Genomic DNA, 23,017 nt, shown 5'->3' on the forward strand with positions numbered 1-23,017 from the left:
TGCTAACTAGTAGTATCCTGTATTACCATATCAGACAAAGGATCCTACAATGATAATAATTTCACAAAAGTTAGTTGTTTTTTTTTTTAAAGGAATCTAAAAAGAAAATTACACAACTACTGAACTACTATGTTTATAATCTATGATTCTCAAGTAAATAAAAGCTTACCTTTTCCTCTTCTTCTTCATCATCTGCCTCTGGATTATATGCTTCTGCAGAAACTGCACACCAGAAAAGAAAATCAAATTTTACATCTGACATGTTTACACAGCACAATGCCTGCACAATACATGTATCTTTGGCATCGCTTCATGCACAACCGGGTAAGTCTGCCATTACTGTTCATAATTATAAGCATGAGAACTAGTACTCCTTCAACTTATCCCTTTGTACTTTATACTTCCAGAAGAAAAAATTAACTGTAAAGCTAGAAGGGTGGGTATATTGTTGGAAATGTTGAATAGGGTATCTTTTGAGAGAAAATTCAAAGATCAATTCAAGGGAACCACTGGGTTAATCATGATCCAATACATTACATTAACATCAGAGGCAGTATGGCAGAATCGGTTAGCATTTGACTTTTTTATGCAGTGTTCATCAGTAATCAGGCCATGTTACGGGCATGGTTGTGTGTCTCTGGGTAAGGCTTATACTCCAATTTATCTAATTCCACTCAGGTGGAAAAATGGGTAATTTTAACTTTGAAATGGGAAGGTAGAAATTCATTTATACTGCATGATGATGTATTTGAATCTAAATTAAAAAAAAAACAAACAAAAAAACCAAACAACAAGAACAGAACAACCAAGACCACAATAGTGCTTAAAATGAACACTGCTGAAGCCTGAACATTTAAACATCAAAAGCCTGGAACAGGAAAGCCCAACGATAAGAATTCCCCAGGCTGTGCTCTGTATGGCAGCAAAGCATTAACCTCCCTATTACCAACACTGCACACATCCATGGCCATTCAACAGCCAATGAAGGACAACCCAAATGTCACGACATTAATTTGCTGTCATTTATTGACCATCTCTCATACGCTACTCGGCTAATACTTATTTTTATCTGGCTGGCTGTACTTCTTGCCAGCAGGAACATTTCAGCAGGCTTCTGCTGCAGCTGTATTGACCGAGGAGATCCAGTTTACATAACATAACCTGAATGGGTTCAAAAGCCTAATAGCCATGGACAACAAATTCTCAATGTGCATCATGTGATAATCATGGGCCAATGACCTAACTATCTTATAACCTATACATATGCAGCATGAATACTTTAAAAGTAAGAGCATCCAGGTTCATTCATCCAATTACCAGAGATTGTGGCAGAGGGTTATTCCCTAAACTTTTGCTAATTTCAATGGGGATGGGTGGTTTTAAGTGGGAGAGGGGGTGGGGTGGGGGGGATTGTGGGGGTGAAGGGGTAGGAGAAAGTGAATAACTACTCATGGGTTTCTCAACCACGACTGAAGGATAATATCAACAAATAAGTACATGGCTCCCAACACACACGCACACACATACACCCTAGAACCAGGAAGTCAAGTCAGTGTACAGATCACATCTGTACAAACAGCATCCTTCACAGCCTAGCAACATCATTTGTATCAGAGTTTGGTCTGTCTACTGTCAAGTTTCCAAATCAGTACAACTTTCAAAAGGGCAGGTCACTCACTCAATTTTATGCCCAATCCATCTGATCATTTTTAAACCAGTTGACACAAATTTAGCTCCAGCCCATGGACATTTCTCAGTATTAAAAGCAAGCATTTGGTGTGTTAGTGTGCATGTGTGTGTGAGAGAGAGAGAGAGATTGTGTGTGTGTGTGTTCGTCCCAGAGAGAGAGAAAGAGAGAGAGAGTGTGCACGCATGTAGATGGGGTTGGGAGTATGACAAAGAGATGGGGGTGTTAGTAATGGATATTATTATACAAAAAGAAGGGTCAAATTAAGCCAAGAAACTAACCCAATCACTTTCCAATTTTATGCCCCAATTTTCAACTGGCATGGCACTGGAATTTTGTATCTTTTAAGCAATTTCACTTGTCCACAAAGATATAATAGAAATTATACCATGTCATACCAATACACAAAGTTTAATATCAATATCATTACTACACATGGCTGATGTTTGATAAAGTATTCATATATAATCAATCTTGCTGCAATTACACATAACAGTTTATGCAAACATACAAATGATTTATATCAAATTCATTGAGCTCTATAAATTACAATTTACATTACGGCAAATAGTACAGACATCAAATGTAAGACATCAAATGTTCACTTTAAAGTTACTGTGTACGAGACAGCAAAAAACTGATCAGGATACACTTTAAAAAAAAAAAAAAAAAAAAAAAAAAAAAAAAAAAAAGAAAGAAAGAAAAAAACAACAACTAAGAAACATAGTCGCTTGCTGGTCTGTAGATATAGAAAATTAAAATATAAAATAAAAACACATGTATAAAAAATATGTGGGTTTGTTGTTGTTGTTTTGTTTGTTTGTTTTTTGGTTGGGGGGTGGGAAGCTGCAGAATAAAACTGAAAGCTTACCGGATTTCCTTCTGTATCGAGAAGAAATAGGAGGCGGTTCTGAAATCAAAAAGATAACACATGGTTTCAAAACTGCATGTGCCTCAAAGTAAAACCAAAACCAACACAATTTACAACAAGTATGAAGTAATCATGCATGCAAATTGGGTGCCACCATCAAGACAAGACAAGACAAAATCTTTATTAACGAGGGTAATAGATAAGCAAGTAACATGCTTTTTTACATCCAGCCCTCGCCCTAAAGAGGGAATAAAGCTAAAAAAGCGAAAATGAGCACAAAATCAAAACACAGTCAAAATATACCATTATTTCACCATTCAAAGCCATTCCACAAAAGGAAGAAGAAGAGAAGAAAAGAAAACAAAATCAAAACACACACACACACACACACACACACACACACACACACACACACACACACACACACACACAAACGCACACAAATGCACCCACTCAAGAGAGATTGAGAGGGAACCCACAAATTGTCGAAAGCAATCAAGAAGCAATCAAGAAAGAAGAGCACCCGTTATGTTAGTAATTGGGTCGACAAGTTTGAGAGTGTGTCACTGCTGATTGCCTGACTCAGTATTTCCTACAATGTGTGTGGATGGGAAGGTGTACAGGTGTAACAGATACTGAGAAAACGATGTACTTGACATCAGGTGTGCACAAGCTGCTTCCAGTGTACTTTGCTGTGAACACAGCTAGCTGCTCTGCCCAGCTTTCAACTCATCTTTGCTCAAATGCACACAAACCAATATCTGAAGAAAAGAAAAAGAAGAGAATTTTATATTAACAAGTGATGTGAAACTGATAGAAAACCCTACCAAACCTGCCAACAATATGACCATGTCAACATAACACAATTTGGTATAGCTGCAGTTTTGTGAAAATTTCCTAAATTTAGTCATAATTATTTCATTTTTAGTAAGCATCTAAAACGCCCGCACTATAGCCTATAGACCTGTACATTTTCTAAAAAGCTTATGTTTCAACTCTTCTCCCACATCATCCAATCTGAGAGAATCACATGTTCTTTTCTCAAGAAATTTGAAAAGGTAAAATGCAAAATCTCACTTGGTCTTTACAGAGGATAGTAATCAGTGTGAGTGCAATGATTTTTGTGAAACAGGGTTGTTCGGGAATAAAAACTATAGCTCAATTCAGTTCTCAAGTCTCACACAAGTTAATCTTAATAATACATGTAATGGGAACGACAATGTCATGTTTTGACAACGAGCAGAATGCCTGTCAGTCAGACATGACATAGACAGCTTGAAACAAGGCTGTGTTCGGTGCAGTATCACATGCACTCTGTAACAATATATCTGCTCCAAATTCTTTCCCTAAGTTCAAAGCATATCGTTTCTATGTAATGTACCAAAATAATACTATATGAATTCAAGTGCACAGGCCAGTATGTGCTTAAATATAACTTTTACAATATATATATATATATATATATATATCTCCACAAATTGTATTACATGTGCATGGAGTCGAATTATTGTGAAGTTTTATCTTATATTAAATAGAGAGAGAGAGAGAGAGACAGACAGAGAGAGAGATGCTGCTTCTCAGTGTATGTAGAATATTAATCTTTTTCTTTTCTTCTTTTTCTAAATACCGTTTTTCCTTCTGTGGATTTTACATGATTATGGTAGCTTTTTCTGTAATCTTACTTGAACAAAGCCTACATACACATACAGTACATGTCAGATATTCATTCAAGAGTAATCAAATTGCAGTCTGCAGTATTTGGACGTTAATCTTTTCAGTATCATGCATAATTGTTAATATGATGCAGTTTTCAAAGAAAAGATTAATTTACCTGCATGTACTGAACAAGGTTTGCCAATTCTCAATGGATCGCAACAGTTACTAAGAGTTAGGCTGTCAAGTGAAAGCATGACCTGTTGCACACATAAACTGTGAGTCTATCTGAACATCTTTGGGCAATAGGCAGCTTGAAACTTTCCTAGTTTGGCTACAAATAGCTGCTGGTGCTGCACCAGCCTCCTTACTGTAACTGCAGATCTGAATGTATTTCCTTTGAGCATCACTTTTGCTTTTCAAACAATCAGTGTGTTGTTTTGTTATGTATATGATTCTTTTCATACACTTTGCTGAATAGATTTAGCACTAAACATGGAATCTGGTCACAGTATAACCTGATGTCCTTGACAATGTTCTGAAGATAATATAAAATTTGTAGCCACAGACATTTTGAGGCACATAGATCTACCAGCACTTTCTTCAAATGGCTAGATTTAGTCTTGAAATTAGGTCACTACATGTACTGGCTACATTAAAGGTGACCACTGTTCTTAACAGTGTGTTTGTTTCTCGCACTACTTGTGACCATTCACACAAATACTGTGCTGCACTAGATCTGTATTGGCTACATTCATAAACACTCTGATTACCTGGACTGTAACTGATTTGTGTTGTTTAAAGTCTATCAGCTGCACATCAGGAGATTAAATAAATATGTAATAAGGTCACAGCAAGATGAGATGGCCTTGACCAGCAAATCAGTCATCAGGCCTGGATTGTATTTCTGATGCCTGAACAACATACATTTTAAAAGGTTGTGGTAACTGCATTTAATCATGCTACTGTAACTACCAAAACAGATATTTTATAATGTGGAAAATACAGCAAGACCATTCTCCTCCTTTCAAATCATATCTGCTATGATATTAAAAAGCACAAAAAATGAACGTTTAACTCACAGTCCTCAGAAATTTAAAAACATGTAAATCTGCTTTTACCCATCGGCCAGGGTCCTCTTCTTCCAGGTAACTGATTTTGACTGTAAACGACTGATCCAACAACATACATGATGAGATATATGACTGGCTGGCACAATCTCATAACAAAAGTTACAAAAGTGACCAGTCCATTCCAATCACAGCACCAGACCTATTGCTGCCTGCTTGCATCTACCATTAGGACACCAGGGCATATCACAGAAATTGTAAAGGAGATCTGTAGCAGAGACTTATGGCTCTGAACAAGTGTTAAGGTGGGGTTGTTGGGCGTTGATTTATTCATCAATTTCACGAGACATGAGACATCAAAGCGCAATGGAACAGAAGGGATGATGAGAGTTTGCAGGTAGGGGTAGGGGTAGGGGACGTTTTCTTCATATGAAAATCCCACTTGCATGTCATCGGATGTGTGGTTACAAGTCACAAAGTACATAATGTGCAATTTGTAAAACCAGATAAACAATTTTGATAGTTTCAGCTTGACTGAAAAACTAAAACATCAAGCTGGTATGACAAAAGTTAATGAAAAACCATTCTCGACTAGTTGGGTTGTCTCTTTCCAACTGGATAATGTTTAGTCTTTATGACAGTCCCTGCCATATGTACACAAGGATGTGCACTTTAAGTTGGTCTTGCAGAATCTGCATCTTTCTCTGCACACCAAGTGAAAGAGCTCTCTCGGATAAACTGCTCTTTGTGTGCCGTTCAAGAGCTGCTGATGTGGGTGGAGCATTTTCCAAAGTTTTCTTTTCTTTAGCGAGGAGAGGCTGTCTGACCATGCTGACAACACGCAGCTTGCTCAAGCAACAAAACAACAGGGCAACAAACTGCTCAATGATGTACTCAGGGACTTAGTCTGGTTATCCATCATCATCAGGAAAGCATTAGTAGTTTGCTAACAGTCCATGTGTTCCATGCTTCTATTTTGCTTCTGCCAACAAGCAAAGCCATGGTTTATGTGCGATTCCTGCTAAACAACAAAATCAAAAGTCACAAAGGGAAGGGAGTGGGGAGTTAACAGTACTGATATGAATCTGATACATATATTTTTTATCACAATCTGATACTAGTGTTTTTCGAACCAAAGTTGTGTGCTGCAACAGAAACAACTCTACCTTCAACAGCCAACATCCATCTTTATTTCATTGTTTTAATATCATTACTTAGATCTGTCAAAGTTTCAAACTTCCAATGCCAAAAGCAATTTCTGGTGAAATATTTTTGGCAGTCACTCTGGTCAAGTCCATTTCTTTCGCCTATTTGTGATTGGCGTATCAAACGTGCATTTCCACTCTGAACAATATGAGATTTTCTTGTGTTCAGGAGTGTGCGGATTTGCCCATGGCCCTATGTGTGTGGTTATATGTGTGTGCCTCTGTGTGCGCACGCGCTCGCACATGCATTCGTACGTACACTCACCATGTTTTTTCACACTTTCAAGGAAAACACATGCACACACGAAATCACTTTACCATCTCTCACATACGCAAACATATACACGCATTCATAAACCACACGCGTATACGTGGGTACACACGCATGCACACAAGGGCACACACACGCGCACATATGTAGGTACACGTACACATGCAAACATGCACAAAACACACAAATGCGCACACATATGCATGTACATGCACGCATGCGCACGCGCGCACACACTCACACACACACACGCGCGCGCGCGCACTTTGATCTGGATCTAAGCCGAAGTTCCAAAGATTCATGTAACAGTTACTGTTGGCTCTCTTGTGGCTGTATAATCTGTATTGCATGATGTCACTCCTCCACTTGCCATTCTTGTCTTTGAGTACAGAGAGAAAATATGAATTTTCCTGTGCCTTTGTCATATCGAAATTTTAAATTCACTTAATTCTGAATATTCTGACACAACATATATGTTCAGGAAAATTCTTGTTTTGAAGCTACAGGCAGACAAATATGTGGGTTTTTCCATGAGCATATTGTGGCTGAAGAATCTGTATTGCATGACGTCACTCCTTCACTTGCAATACTTGTCTTTGAGTAGTTCAGAGAGAAAATACTAATTTTCCTGTGCCTTTTTCATATGGAAATAAAAAGTTTATTCAGTTCTGAATCTTTTGACACAACATAAATATTAAGGATAATTCTTGTTTTTTTTTAATTTGACACAACATAAATATTAAGGATAATTCTTGTTTTTTTAAGTCACAGGCACACAAATATGTGGTTTTTTCATAAGCCAATTACTCCATTTCTACTCCTCCTGCACATGAACTTTAAAAAAAAAAACTATGACAGATAGATCCATTCTGGTTTGTTTTTTTCTATCATAATCTTAGATTTTTAAACTTTTAGGCGTGCTGCATCTCTCTCACACACACACACAAACATATATATACCAAAGGCATTTGCACTGATTAGCATACAAACACACTAGCTGACTGGTCAAATAAACAGACCACAGCATCCATCTTTCCTGATGTTAAATACTGTGCAGCAAATGTAATAACACACACACACACACACACACACACACATATATATATATATATATATATATATATATATATATATATATAGACTCAAAGTCAAACGTAACTATTATAATACATACGACAAGTACATGTGCATAATTAACAAATGCTAACATTTACTAAAAATGTAACAATACTATGCTTTGACTAGTCTGAGTGGCATATAGCTCATTTCAAGTGCTGTAAGTATCATGGCATGCTCTGCTGATGAATAAACCGGCTCAGTGCCTAAAGGACATCAGATGACGTCAAACACAAAGTGCTACCACAGTCAGATGATAGTGTCTATCAGATGTCCACTGATGTCCTGCATCTATGCTGATTTTTTCTTCACAGTTTGGTTTAATGAAATAGATTCTGAACAGTTAGTCAGATGTGTCTGGATAAAAAAAAAACACACACAAAAAAACCCCCAACTATTTAAACTGTTCAATGCCAATAAAACATCAGCTGGCATCCTATTCAAAGTGTTCCCATAGTATCTTTGAGACGTCAGCTGATGTCCTGCATCTATTCAATTTTTCTTCATTGGAGTTTGGTAAAAGGAACATAGACTCTGAAAAACAGTTTCATGTGTCTGGATTATGAACATGTATACTAAATTTTAAATGAGCATTCATCAGGTAGAAGACCCCTTTCTTTTCAATAATGATTTGCTAACTGGACCATTGCTAACATTTCATCTTTAAAAGTATTCAAAGGGTACATATTTGCTATATATCCATAAACAGGGAAAGAGAGAGAGAGAGAGAGAGAGAGAGAGAGAGAGAGAGAGAGAGAGAGAGAGAGAGAGAGCAAGACAGCGAGCCTGTGTGTCAGTGTCTACAGGTGTGTACATGTATATAAATGTTTTTAACAATGGCAATAATTATAACTGCATTCATGTCGATCAGTGTATTGCTGCATCACTGGGTGATAACATCCAGCCTAACAGTAACACTATTAATTCACTATGAACATTTGCTGGATTGCACTTCAGTGCTACAAAGTTTTTGCTGTGATGCACTTTGGCACTACGAAGTAAATGCTGCGAAAAGTGACAAGACAGGAATGGAAATCATGTATACACACACATACGCATATGCATGCGTGTGTGTGTGTGTGTCTGCACATACACACGAGTGTGTATGTGTGGGGTTGGTGTGTGTTATTGCATGTGCACATGTATGTGTATGCAAGTCAGTGTGTCAGTGAATGTAAGTTGTAACACGATGTGAGCGATGGTAAAATTGTGCATGTTTGAAAGTTTTTGTGTCGGTCTCTGTGTGTGTTACATCTACAGGTGTGTTACTGTGGATGCCTGTCTCAGTGACAGTAGTGTGTGTGTGTGTGTGTGTGTGTGTGTGTGTGTGTGTGTGTGTGTGTGTGTGTGTGTGTGTGTGTGTCTGTTCTTGCATGTTTGTGTGTGTGCGTGATAAAAAACAACGGCGACTGTGAAATCTACCGACGTCTAAATGAGAGACAGAACCCATGTGCATGTTCAAACAAAACATACTACATGCGGGTAAACCAGACAATTCTTCAGTATCTCGGCTATAGATATGTGTGTGTGTGTGCGCGCGTGCGCGTTAGGTTTTGTGGTCAGCAAGATCATAGTTGTGATTTTAGTTTTTACTCAGCCACAGTACTGTATAATCTGGGGGCTATGAATCATAGAAAACTATAGATGAATCATAGTACTAGGCAGGTGTGACAAAGCTATCCATGTGCAAAAAACAAGGGATGCAACTCCAAACACTTTACATCGTCTGCTCTGCAGTCACGGCATTATTGCCCACAGACTTATACGTTATAGAACGTATAAGTCTGTGACTCAGTGGCCTAGAAGATCAACCAAGAAATTAAAACTTTTCAGGAAAATCATGTGTGTCCTTGGGACATATTGTGCTGAAAACAGGGAGTCCTTTTAAGATTTTTGCGCAATAAGGACGCGCTATAGTGCATAAAGGGAAACATTCGAAATAGGCTTTTTTGTTGCACACATAAAAATTTCATCACTTTGAAATGCCCGAAAAATATACCAAAACAAAGTTAAAATAATTCAATAATTAAAGGGGGGGGACACACAAATTACCACAAAAAATTTGCTTTCCTTCTGCATATCCTAATTTGTGCTATAATTTAAATAACAAATTATTACCCTGACTCCTCAAAATTCCCTGGCAAGGGGAGATTCCCCCCCCCCCCCTTTTTTTTTAATACAAAATTCTCTGGCAAAGAACAGATTAATTGTACTTCCATCTCAGCACTGCATCATAATGATCATTGCACTTTATATAAAAAATAAAAAATAAAAAAGTTGGTACAACAATTATGACTTTCTCCTGATGACATTCAAATTCACCCTGACCAACTGTGTATCAAACACAGTCAGTGAATACTTCAGTTTCCACTTAATAATAAAATTCCTCTATCTCCAAGATTTTCTAAAGAATCTTTCTAAAATTTTTATTCATTTCTATATTCAGACACACACACACACACACACACACACACACACACACATTTTATACAATGAAGACCACAAAATAAGAAGACAAAACAAAAAATCGTAAAACAAAATTTATACTTACATAAACTTAAATAAAAAAATATCTGGGTGTAAAACATTGTTTTTTAATGCAACGTTTTGTATCACTATCAGCCAAGAAATGTTCCACAATCAACCAGTGGTCAAAATCAAGCAAATTTACATGTTTTATCATTTTTCCTTCATTGGTTTTTCAGTCAGTTGCTGGAAGTTTGGATACAAAGACCACTAGTGTTCAGGAATAGCAGATTGGTAAGAAAACAATGAAAACTGGTGAAAATGCAAAACAAAACATAATCTGTCCTCTGCTTAGTTTCCAACTGACAAACTACAGATTGTGGAGCGTTTTTAGGATGAGAATATATTTTGTGTAAATGTCAAAATAACATCAAAACTGTATTAAAGTGCTTGTCATTGTAAGGTTACCTAAAATGTCATCACCTGCAAATAAAAGAGCATTCTTCAGCTTTTTCAAGATGTGAACCAAACATGCACACGCACACAAACACACACACATTTAGTGCTGCTAAGACTGATAGGAGAGCTGCACTTGTAAGCTGAGTTAATATCCCCGGACAAAATAATATACCTCATTACCTGTCATTGTGCAGGTCAGTCATAGTTTCCGAAGATAACTCTTGAGTCTCTCTTTCATATATATACATATATGCATATATATACATACATGCATGTTTGCGTACCCATACAAATAGTCGCCTTAAATTGAACCAAATTTATACATTTCAAAACTATTGTCAAAATAATATGTATTGTTTAAGTTTTAATTGTTAAATCTCTTATTCCATTTCAAATATCAAAGTTTTGACCTATTTCCACTATAACTCTTTGTAGCCATTTCAACTACTGAAATATACCATTTATGTTGTTTTCTGAACAAGATGATGTATATTACAATTCCATAGATTACCTTACTTTCCAATTTAAAAAAAAAAAAATTTTTTTTAACTTTATGTTAAAGTGTGGTATACATTTGTTATCGTTTTGCCTGCAATAGAAATTAGAATGAAATCAAATAAGAATCACTTCAAAACAGATACATTTTCTGTGTTATCTCTAGATCATTCACACAATGGCTAGTTACTGCTTGTTCAAGTTGTTTCCAGTAACAGTTATTTTAACATGAACACACGTGTCCAAAAGTCATGTTCTATGCTATCTCTGTTCCCATTACAGAATCAGTGAACACTGACCTTTATCTTCTTTCTGGTTAAAACAATGCTTTTATTGTTGTAGCTGAAATTCATAATGTGTTCATACTTTGAAGGCTAACTGGTGAAACAGAAAAATAAATTTGTAACAATTTTCATTCTGGTCATTAAATCATATTTCAAAAGAATATGCTTTTGCAATCTGATTACATGAAAAGTGAGAATGGAAACCGTAATCCTTGTGTGACTTTTGACACAGCCAAATTTTCAGCAATGAGCAACTGTCCACAATTGTTCCCACAAGACAGAATGAGTAGTGATCACAATTAGGCATGGACATTCACTCTGTCAGTCACACAGAGGAGTGGAGGGGGAGAAATGTGAACATTGCCAAATATGCATGTTCTATACAGGCCTATCTTTTTCTTTTTTTATGCATCTTGAAAAAATGTTGACAGTATGCCACTATCAAGATTCTGAGGCACAAATAATCCTCATTACGATGATAAACACACATTTGACACACTAAACATAATTGCCCTCTTTCTCTTTTAAAATGAACAGTTGGGTTTCTTTGTTTTGTTTTTTTTGTTTTGTTTTGTTTTTGCTTTTATAAAATATAATTTTCATTGAATGGGTTACAGGCACACACACACACACACACTTTGCTACTACAGCTTTCTGTATCTCAATGCACGCTACTATCTGTTTTTACAACTGTTTATTCTGGATCTTTAAAATATGCTACTATAAACTGTGGGGTGGGAACAGAAAAATGGGAGGATGGATGAGTGAATGTATCGATAGTGTGCGCACGCGACTGTACATTGAACAGCAAATATGTACCAATGTATCTTTTGCCAGATTCACCGGGAGGAGATGAAAAGCATTTCCGTTCTCCTACCAGTACATGAAAAGAATGCGTGCGATACCAAAATTTATGAGAAATAATGGAAATGACATGCACATGGAATGAGATGTTCACCAGACGGTCTGTTCAAACCGTCCCGGCCGTAACAACGGAGAGGTTTGTGTTGGAATCGGAGTACGCAATATCGTAACAAGTAAATATCAATATCCATGCTCACCGAAGTCGTCCTCCTCGGAATCAGTTTGCATTGGTTCATCGCTAGCTTCATGTCTTTCTGGTTCTGAATCATTTACGATGAAGCGAACTCCTGAATCACTCTTGGCTGTTCCTTCCCCATGCGTTTTGTCATTTAATTTGTTGAAATAATTGGCAGCAAAGGTCACCAGGTCTGACGGCCTCTCACGAAGAACAGCAACAGTAAATTCTTGAAGGAGGTCCGTTAATCCAGGAGGTATCTCAAAACTCATCATGTATAAATTATCGACGTGGAATTAATCCCACCAAGTCGGAAACACGAACACTTGACAGCTGCACTCACTCACATCCCAGTTCAGGAAACAACACGAAAGCTGCAAACTGTGCTAGTTCTTGGCACATGCCCGCGTCGATGGACACTGAAATGACGTCACACAAAGGTTCTATTCATGCGCCATCAGATTTAAATTGTTTTGTGACCATCACTGTAACTAGCAAAAACAGTCAAAAAGGGAAAAAATGTCGAAATAAACATTTCACTTCAGTAATATGTTTTGCAAAAAAAGTGACAAGATATTAGCGTATTAGTTATGCTGATGTACTATATTTTGACAGCGGAAGCCTACAATGCTGCAACTAAGAGGCCGGTAGCCCCAACTGTTCGGACAATGCGGTCGAAGCTGACGAATAAAGTACTGACAAAATAAGTATCGCAATTTATCATGCAAACTGTGTGGTTTTAATACAACTGAAAACTGGAGACATTGTTGAAACACTTAGTTGGGTTTCTTTTATCGAACCACGGGAGGCTCACTGTTGGCTTGACTTCTTCTGTCGTCTGCTGCAGTGAGTGAAGTCGACTACAAATCACCATGCACACGGCGAGTGGGATATGCGGTGGCTCAATGGTCACAGCACCGCGCGCGCTCGCGTCCTTGCTTGCAAGCCCATTTTTGCCTTTCGTCGAAAACACACACACACACACACACACACACACAAACCGCGAAAAAAAGGACCGTGTTGGAGCTAAGTGAACTGTTTTCAGTCAGTAAAGTGCTGCGTTGATCGAGAAAAGACTAATTCACACCAGTGAAAGTCATGTTTGTTTGCGGAGGCATAATGAGAGGGCAGGCGGACTGGTTGCTGAGTTGATGGACAGTCGCTGTGAAAAGTAGCTGAAAACAAATGAGACTGAAAAGTTGCTGAATACAAATGAGCTCGCGGGGGATGGGAGTGGGGTGGGTGGGGTGGAGGGCTGATATTAAAAAAATATATATATATATTGGCAATTTAACTCAGTCCCAAACACACACACACACACACACACACACCACAGGGCAAGTGAAAGAAATGAAACAGTCACTGCATGTGTGTCACTGTGTGTGTGTGTGTGTGTGTGTGTGTGTGAACGTAATTTATACAGTATTTATAATAAAGCAAATTTCGTTTGGGGCGAAGCGGTGCTGATGACAGTGCAGGCTGACAGTTGTTGCCAGTCAGTGGAAAGAAAAAAAGCGTCTAGAGCATCATTTTCCGTGCAAAAGGATGTGTGTGTGTGTGTGTGTGTGTGTGTGTGTGTGTGTGTGTGTGTGTGTGTGTGTGGTGTGTGTGTTACTGATGTGTGTGTATGTGTGTGTGTGTTACTGATGTGTGTGTGTGTGTGTGTGTGTGTGTGTGTGTGTGTGTGTGTGTGTGACGCAGTGTGTGTATGTGTGTGTGTGTGTCAGTATGTGTGTGTGTTGTTGTTGTTGTTTTTGTTGCTGGTGGTGGTGGTGGTGGTCAGTGGTGGTTTTGTGTTTGTGTTGTTGTTGTTTTTTTGTTTGTTTTGGGGTTGTTGTTTTTTGTGTGTGTGTTTTGTTTTGTTTTGTTTTTTGGGGGAGGGGGGGGGGAACAATGTGGTAAATAAAGCGGCATGTTATCAGTGTCAGATCACACTCGTACAGACCGCGGCACTGACACTGAGACACAGCTGGAACCACACTGAGGCGGGCTCGGCGGTCCACTTGTCACTGAGTCTGGCGCTTTCAGTAATCGACTGAATATGTAGACTCAGCCAGTATGGGTGTCCGCGTAAATAAAAGGAAATGATAGTCAGCCTTTCATCTTTCACATAACACGGCCGATGTCTGGACGGGCAGACTGAGCCGGACTGCACTGAAAACCGTTCGAGTTAACTTGGCTCAGTTCCCTTACTGATGCGGTGTCCTAATCGGTGACCCGGCTCGCCTCTGTGTGTGTGTGTGTGTGTGTGTGTGTGTGTGTGTGTGTGTGTGTAACTAGGGGAGTAAATGGAGGATGGGGGGTAAAAACCAACTGAGTACTTCCTCAGTGGCGATTACAGAACATCACTGATTAACTGACAGGGTGAGTTTTGCTTGTTGTTCAAAATTAATACTGAAATCACATCAGTGTTGGCCTCAGTCTAGCTGTCTCGTCTGACCAACATTAATTTCACTCCCGGCGGCACTGGTTCCATCCGTAACCCATCACAAACAAAAACGAAATGAAAGAACAACACAATGATAATAATGAACTTGAAAAAGCGTGTGTGTGTGTGTGTGTGTGTGTGTGTGTGTGTGAAGAAAGAAAAGCGGGAGTAGAGAGGACAGTAGGAAGCGATCCCAAAAGAAGTGTATGCCGATTCGTCGCGAGTCAGTTGACAACTGGAGCGAATCACACCGGATCGCGACGCACTTATTGTGCGATTTTGTTTAGCCTCTAGCAATGGCAAGTGTTGCAATCAAAGGACCGAGGCCACACTATCTTCTGGGCTTTTCACAGCCTGGGCAAAAGGCTGAACAGAATCCTACGACACAGTGATAAGTGCCAGCAGGCGGCCGGGACTAAGGAAAGGCTGTATGAAGCTTGGATCTGTTTCCCTTGGATGCACATTGTTCGGTGCACAAACGCCCCACACAGCAGGGCTCAGTCTGCAAATCCGGCTGGGACGACTGGCTGACCTTCCACCTACTTCTGGCATTGACTGTAAACTTCGGTAATCATCAAAGCTATCAACGGCGGGCCCGACTGACGGCGGCTTCTTTGGCACCTGATCTCGATCGCGTTCTTGACGTGACGTAAATGACAGTACTGACACAGGGTGTGTGTGTGTGTGTGTGTGTGTGTGTGTGTGCGTGCGTGTGTGTGCGTGTGTCAGATCACGGGTGCCAAAGTAGGGGAAATAAACGAGGGGTCAGTCCTCCGGGGAACTGAAAAGGCAAGGGTGGGCGTGGGTGTGATGCTAGTAGTGGAGCTCTGTGACCACGGTTTGTTGATAGGGGTTCCGATTCCTGGCACCACTGAGCAATACTAGTTTGTGGTTTGCAGGTCAGTGGAGCTGTTTCTAGTCCGGCCTCCATGTCAATATACTGCAACAGACCCTTCAGTGATCACGCAGTACCTCACTGAGTCGCACTCTCTTCCTCCACCCCCCCCCCCCCCAAAACCCCCTCCGATTGCCACGGCCCACCTCCTCTAATCCTCCGAGTATGCATGTGCAGTTTGGAATGAAAACAAAAACTCTCAGCATGCATCCACCCAAGAAAATATAGTGCGGTAGCTAAAAGAGACGGGTTAAAAACAACGTGACAATAACAACAAACAAAGAAAAACAGGCTGTCGATGATTTTGTGCTGCCACTGGTCAGCATGGTGTGACGACAACAATGACGTCAACAACGCACGGTCTCAAATGCGCTCGTTTTTTCCCACTGGATGTGCTGTGTGATAATTTTTTTTTTTTTTTTTTAATTATTACCCGTGGAAATAGTCACAAAACAGGACCACTACGGAACTGACGATTTGATCGACTGCTGCCTTATGACCGTAAACGTTCTAATAATCACCAACACCTCTCCAAGACGGCCTGGCTGATTAGATGGGTTGCTACACATTCCGCCTGACGCTTTGTTCTCCCAAACCGACCCCTCTGTCTCAGTTTTCCGTCATCAAGTCAGGAGGGTCGTTTCGCCGACACACTCGTTTCGCTTACTGCATGCACTCCATGCCGTGCTTTGGTTTCACCACCGGGTGAAGTCGTGCTGACATTTCCTGATATAAACTTGTTTCAACTTCAACTTCAGTCTTAAACATTGAGAATCAAGCCATGCATTTTGCACGGGTACATCTTTTCAGTTCATCCAATAAGAAATCGATGATTAATTGTATACTGGCAACTGAACGTACCACGTATATATACACATCTGTCACCGGTGATAAAACACTGACGTGAAACTGAAACTGAATAATATAAAAAAATTAATATGCATTCCGGCAGCCTTCTGAACTCTGAAGCTGTTGGCCGCCGTGAATACGAAGAACACCAAGCCATTCACAGACGAAAAGAAATATTGGCAAGGATTAAAGATGTTTTAGTTGAAAAGGGGCAAAAGACTGATGGAAATGTACGTACTGATGCTCATAGGCAATTCACATTAATTTTTACAATACCAGTGCACATTAACAGGTGTTAATGCCATCTATAGACTTCATCAAAACGTATAAAAATGTTTTGGATGTTTACAGTACTGTAGTCTGGTGCACAAGGCGTAAGCGGAACGAACGTACTTGACGGTCTGTGGGCTAAACGCGTGCAGGCGACGCCGGAAACGTCAGTGAGTGGTGCATCGACCTCACTACGACTTCTTTATCTAATCTCGCGTACGTCGGCTAATTTACAAGACTGATGCAAAGGGCTATGGCGGAGATTGGAGAAAGGGCCGGGGTTAGGTTGGGTGGGCGGTGTAGGTGGCAGGGTGGTGGGGGAGAAACAAATGTGGCACGGGCGTGGAACTGACTGGACTGGGGAAAGGGTGGAGAGGGGGTTCAGTGGTGGTGGTTGGATCGGATTAAAGTGGAGGGATAGATGGGTTTTGAACACACCATCCACTCACACATACATAATACGACGGCGCGGCATGCAGCTGTCTTTTGAACATACATTCATTTCTATGCACACTTACCTTTCCCCCTTAGCTTGCCCCCCCCCACCCCCACCCCCCCACAACCCTCCCACCCCTTCCCAAACCCCCATCTCCACACGCGGCACACAGCATGCATAGTGTACGTGTACAGGAAGACACAAAGGTACGCACTCATTCATATGTTGAGTTACACACACATAACACTGAGATCAAAACACATCACGCCGTGGAAACAAGCATCGACTTCATACACAGACATCAGTGTGTGCGGATCTGCTTGTGCCTTAAATACTCAGTCCCACTAGTATCATTGTGTATGATAGAGATTCAAATAAAAACACCTGCGCTCGTCCCCCAGAATCAGAGAGTGGACTGATACTTAGCTGGCAGAATTAAAAACACAGTCACGCACTTGAGTGTGTGTGTGCCTTTCGGCAATGCGTTTCAAGGAGGAAGGTGGCAGAATGGTTAAGACGCTCAGCTGCCAATACAGAGAGTCCGTGAGGGTGTGGGTTCGAATCCCGCTCTCGCCCTTTCTCCTAAGTTTGACTGGAAAATCAAACTGAGCGTCTAGTCTTTCGGATGAGACGATAAACCGAGGTCCCGTGTGCAGCACGCACTTGGCGCACTGAAAAAGAACCCATGGCAACGAGAGTGTTGTCCTCTGGCGAAATTACGTAAAATGAAATCCACTTTCATAGGTACACAAATATGTAAGCATGCACTCAAGGCCTAACTAAGCGCGTTGGGTTATGCTGCTGGTCAGGCATCTGCTCAACAGATGTGGTGTAGCGTGTATGGATTTGTCCGAACGCAGTGACGCCTCCTTGAGAAAGTGAAACTTTCCTGAAAACTTTCCTGTTTCAAAAAGTAGAGGCCATACCATACTGAATAAAGACAATTCACCTCCAGTTCCGGCCATAAGACTCTCATTATACCTTGCGCAAATATACACACAGCAGACTTCTTGAGAACTGCAATAAGTGACGACTGGTTGACCTAATCGAGTAATTACATTTGAACGCAAACTTTCCGATAGTCACCCCTCCAAACAGCTCTCATAGGCGGGGTTCAACCTACTATGGGCTCCCACTGCCTAACCTCACGTTAGTTGTAAGAGTCACTGTGACTGAGAAAGGAGGGAAGAGTGAGGGGGGAACTGGCGGGGAGGGAGGTGGTTCAGTGTGGGGGTGGACGGAGGAAGGCAGAGACTATTGCTGTTTCTCTAAAGTCAGTGGAAATCTTGGCTGGTTTTAAAAGTACGCAGGCAGAAGCACCAAAACGTCAACACAAACATTCCCCGGCGGCCGCAAAACACTCAACCCTTGAAAAGGGAGCGAATGTGTAAAAAAACACCTTGATTGATGGCGTGATATAAAACGTGTGTGTGTGTGTGTGTGTGTGTGTGTGTGTGTGTGTGTGTGTGTGTGTGTGTGTGTGTGTGTGTGTGTGTGTGTGTGTGTGTGTGTGTGTGTGTGTGTGCGTGCGTGCGTGCGTGCGTGCTTTTCAACATAGGGTGACAATACGCGAGCCGCGCCAAGCAAAGTCGTAAATTTGTTCCCCTTGGACGCACATGTAAACACACACACACACACACACACACACACAACACAAACAAACAACAACAACAACAAAAACCAACCATATAAATCCTGCAGACATAAGTTATGCCAACAAGCAGGCTTTTTTTTTTTTCTTTTTTTTTTTTTTTTTTTTAAAGCACTGCACAATATACCGGACGACTGCCTGATCTGACTTCAGTACTTCAGCTCAGCTATGGCTCTGTACGTGTGGCTCTCTCTCCAAGGACGCGGACTGGCCGCCTCCCGGCGCTCCACCATACCTAATCTCTCACTGTTTACCAGACCAATACACGGGGTCATTGCACAGATATGGAACTCCGGGTGGCTAAGCCAGGGGGGAAGAGGTGTTTATCATCAGGTCTTGTAGTTAGTTACCCGCTGCTAGCCTTTATTGAAGTCCGGTCACTTAGTTAATTCAGAATGGTCAATCGGTCTTAGTACTGTGTCTGCAGTTTCAATTTCAGTAGCTCAAGGAGGCGTCACTGCGTTCGGACAAATCCATATACGCTACACCACTGACATCTGCCAAGCAGATGCCTGACCAGCAGACGGTAACCCAACGCGCTTAGTCAGGCCTTGGGAAAAAAAAGAAAAGAAAAAAGAAAGAAAAGAAAAGGTGAATAAATAATAGATAAGCGTACATAAATAAGCAAATAAATAAATAAATAAATAATTACAATATAAAAAAGGTAGTAGTAGTAGTAGTAGTAATAATAATAATAATAATAATAATAATAAGATAGAGGCACTAGGTAACTGAAATACAGGAGATAGTTCCCTGGGTGCGAGCAAAACTACAACGAAATGAAAAGGAAACCAAAACAGCGCTCGATTATCCCACAGCACAGACAAAAAGAGGGGGGGGGGGTGGGGGGGCCGGGGGGGGGGGGGGGAGAGGGGGAAGCCCCTTATTGAAAAAAAAAAAAAAGAAAGATGAATAGATTACTGGCACGAAGGCAGGAAACAAAGAAGGGAGGTGCGCAAGAAAGAAGGAACAAAATTATAACAATGAGAGAGAGACAGACAGACAGACAGAGAGAGAGACGGAGAGACAGAGACAGAGGCAGAGACAGAGAGAGATGGTTTCTATCACATAATCAATTTCCAAAAGGTCTGAAGGATATCATTTATCACTGAAATAGCCCCAGCGGGCACCCTCAATAGCAGATAGGTGAGTGGGAGGCAAACCGAGCCCCCCAAACCCCCACCCCCACCCCTCCCCCACCTCCCCAAAAAAGAGAAAGAAATAGGATTTAAATTTTTTTTTTTCTCTTAATACAAATTCTCCATCTAGAAAAAAAAGAAGTAGAGAAAAGAATGAATAAATGAATGATTTTTTTTTTTTTTTTTTTCTAAAAAATCAGTTAATCGATTCATGAAGTGGCGAATATTTTCCTCTGCTGTCAATAAAAAGGCATGGCGAATTTCCAATGCACATGGATCTATCAGACAAACGACATGCAATGATTTTTGCGGCTCAGTTCACGTTCAAAAGTCCGCTCAGTCGGCGGCACAGGCAATATTAGTAGTGCCAAGAGTTTTTGTCATGTCAGTTCTTTGACAAAAAAAAAAAAAAAAAAAAAAAAATCGTCCTACGAATTGATTTGTGAATCGCAAACAACGTGCAAAACATGAGACATAAGAATACTGAAGTTGGAATGAATGCCCGCCCACCAGCTCTATTTCCGTCACCAACTAATTTTTAGAACGGAGGTGGTTTCAATGGATATTTAACTCTCTCCATACGAACGGCCAAAGAGACGACGTTAACAGCGTTTCACCCCAATTACCATCATCAAAATATTGCAAGCGGAAGGCTCTTATACTGAAGAGGTGAATGCTGACAAAGAATACCACAATTCTGACGACGGAAGCTAAAGGTTGGGTCATTGAGACACCCACTGGACATCCGAGGGGTCTGTGTAGAGGAGAAGAGAGGACTGGCCGTACTGAGTGAGTTAATCGTTATCCACTGAGAAACGCCATAACCGGACATCTGGGAACGGGGTCTTTAAATCGCAATCACAGATCGTGGAAGTATGATTTCTGATCCAGTTCGGTTGAACACACATCTAGATCGTGGTGCTCGGTATAAATTAATTGCACAATCGGCTAACAGGACGACCAACGACCTCACACGTAGTTCCGATAATTTGTCCATTATTCCCGACAGAAAGCTAACCCGAGTTACCCAACAGTGACATGGTGTGGTGTCAATACTATACCGCACTGCTGATACACTGATTCACGCGTGTTGTTCGGCACACAAATCTCCAAATTGACAGCCATTTGTTCACTTGCCTTGAGAGACAGAGAGAGAGAAAGAGACAGAGAGAGAGAGAGAGAGAGAGAGAGAGAGAGAGAGAGAGAGAGAGAGAGAGAGACGGAGACAGACAGACAGAGAGAGAGAGAGAGAGAGAGAGACGGGGACAGATAGAGAGACGGGGACACAGAGAGAGAGAGAGAGAGAGAGAGAGAGAGAGAGAGAGAGACGGGGACAGATAGAGAGACGGGGACAGAGAGAGAGAGAGAGAGAGAGAGAGAGAGAGAGAGAGACGGGGACAGACAGAGAGAGAGGGGGGGGGAGAGACAGACACAGAGAGAGACACAGAGAGAGGGGGGGAGAGAGACAGAGAGAGGGGGGAGAGACAGACACAGAGAGAGACAGAGACAGACAGAGAGAGAAAGATTGACATTGACATTGACACAGGTTTAATTGTGAAGGTCACCAGCAGGGGATACCTTGGGACAAATCAAGAGAGATAGACAGACAGACAGATAGACAGAGACAGAGTGGGAGAGAGAGACAGAGATACAGAGAGAGAGAGACAGACAGACAGACAGACAGACAGACAGAGAGACAGCCAGAATCTCAACGATAAATAACAGCGGCAAAAGTTTATTCAATTTACACCCCCCCCCCCACACACCCAATTTTTTTTTTTAACACGGGGAATTGACAACTGAATGAACACAAATCACAGAAAAATGTTCTGGAGAAAGACTTTAGCAAGTTGATTAAAAAAAACCCCACAAAACAACAACAACAAAAAAAACAAAACAAAACAGCACATTAAAATACAGGATAACACATGGAACAAGTCTAGCTGGTACTGGGGGAAAAAACAAAACAAAACAAACAAAAAAAAAAACCCCCAAAAAACCCGAATGGAGTCTGCACGACGAAGCCATCACGCCACCAGTGACCATCACTCCCAGAGGAAATGGCCCATCAGCCAGCACGAAGACCGACATACGACATCAGACACAGTTTCGATTTTCCACCACCCCCACCCGACAGAACCCGAATTACCCAACAATAACAGAATTCAGTGTCAATACCAGACTGTTGACACATTAACGCTGCTCAGCAGCTCAATGTCCACAGTCTGAGATATCCCAAGGGATGTGGAAAGGGTTGCCAATACTTATATATATATATATATATATATATATATATATATATATTTCTGCAGTGTCAGATTAAGCAAAGACTGGCGAGAGTGTATCAGTTTCAGTTTCAGTTTCAGTAGCTCAAGGAGGCGTCACTGCGTTCGGACAAATCCATATACGCTACACCACATCTGCCAAGCAGATGCCTGACCAGCAGCGTAACCCAACGCGCTTAGTCAGGCCTTGAGGGGAAAAAAGAGGCGAATAAATAATAGATAAGCTTACACAAATAAATAAATAAATAATAACTATAACGTAAAAAAAAAGAAAAAAAAAAGAAAAAAAGATAACAATGATGATAAATAAGCAAATAGATGTAAAACATGAAGACACACATTCACATATACACCCACACATGCATAACAGATATGCACCGAACATGCAGTTTCACAGATATGAAAGCACAGTCAAATACATATAAACGTACAGTGTAGAAAGTGTAGA

The 23,017-nt window shown here is 40.7% G+C and overlaps 1 protein-coding gene across 5 annotated transcripts in view; it reads right to left on the reverse strand.

The window, feature by feature from the left end:
- The window catches only part of LOC143299818 (cAMP-dependent protein kinase type II regulatory subunit-like), a 377,066-nt gene that overhangs the window by 22,442 nt on the left and 331,607 nt on the right, over window positions 1-23,017 (reverse strand). For 4 of the 5 annotated variants that reach the window (XM_076613280.1, XM_076613279.1, XM_076613281.1 and 1 more), the window contains exons 4-5: window positions 2,559-2,597; window positions 170-222 (exon numbers count right to left, since the gene is read on the reverse strand). In XM_076613280.1, coding sequence (XP_076469395.1) covers window positions 170-222; window positions 2,559-2,597 — 92 coding nt within the window. Of the gene's footprint in view, window positions 1-169; window positions 223-2,558; window positions 2,598-12,638; window positions 13,446-23,017 lie in introns of those variants that run through there. The other variant, XM_076613277.1, reaches the window with a different exon arrangement.

The sequence above is a fragment of the Babylonia areolata genome, chromosome 25 (genome assembly GCF_041734735.1).
Source record: "Babylonia areolata isolate BAREFJ2019XMU chromosome 25, ASM4173473v1, whole genome shotgun sequence".
NCBI classification, from domain to species: domain Eukaryota; kingdom Metazoa; phylum Mollusca; class Gastropoda; order Neogastropoda; family Buccinidae; genus Babylonia; species Babylonia areolata.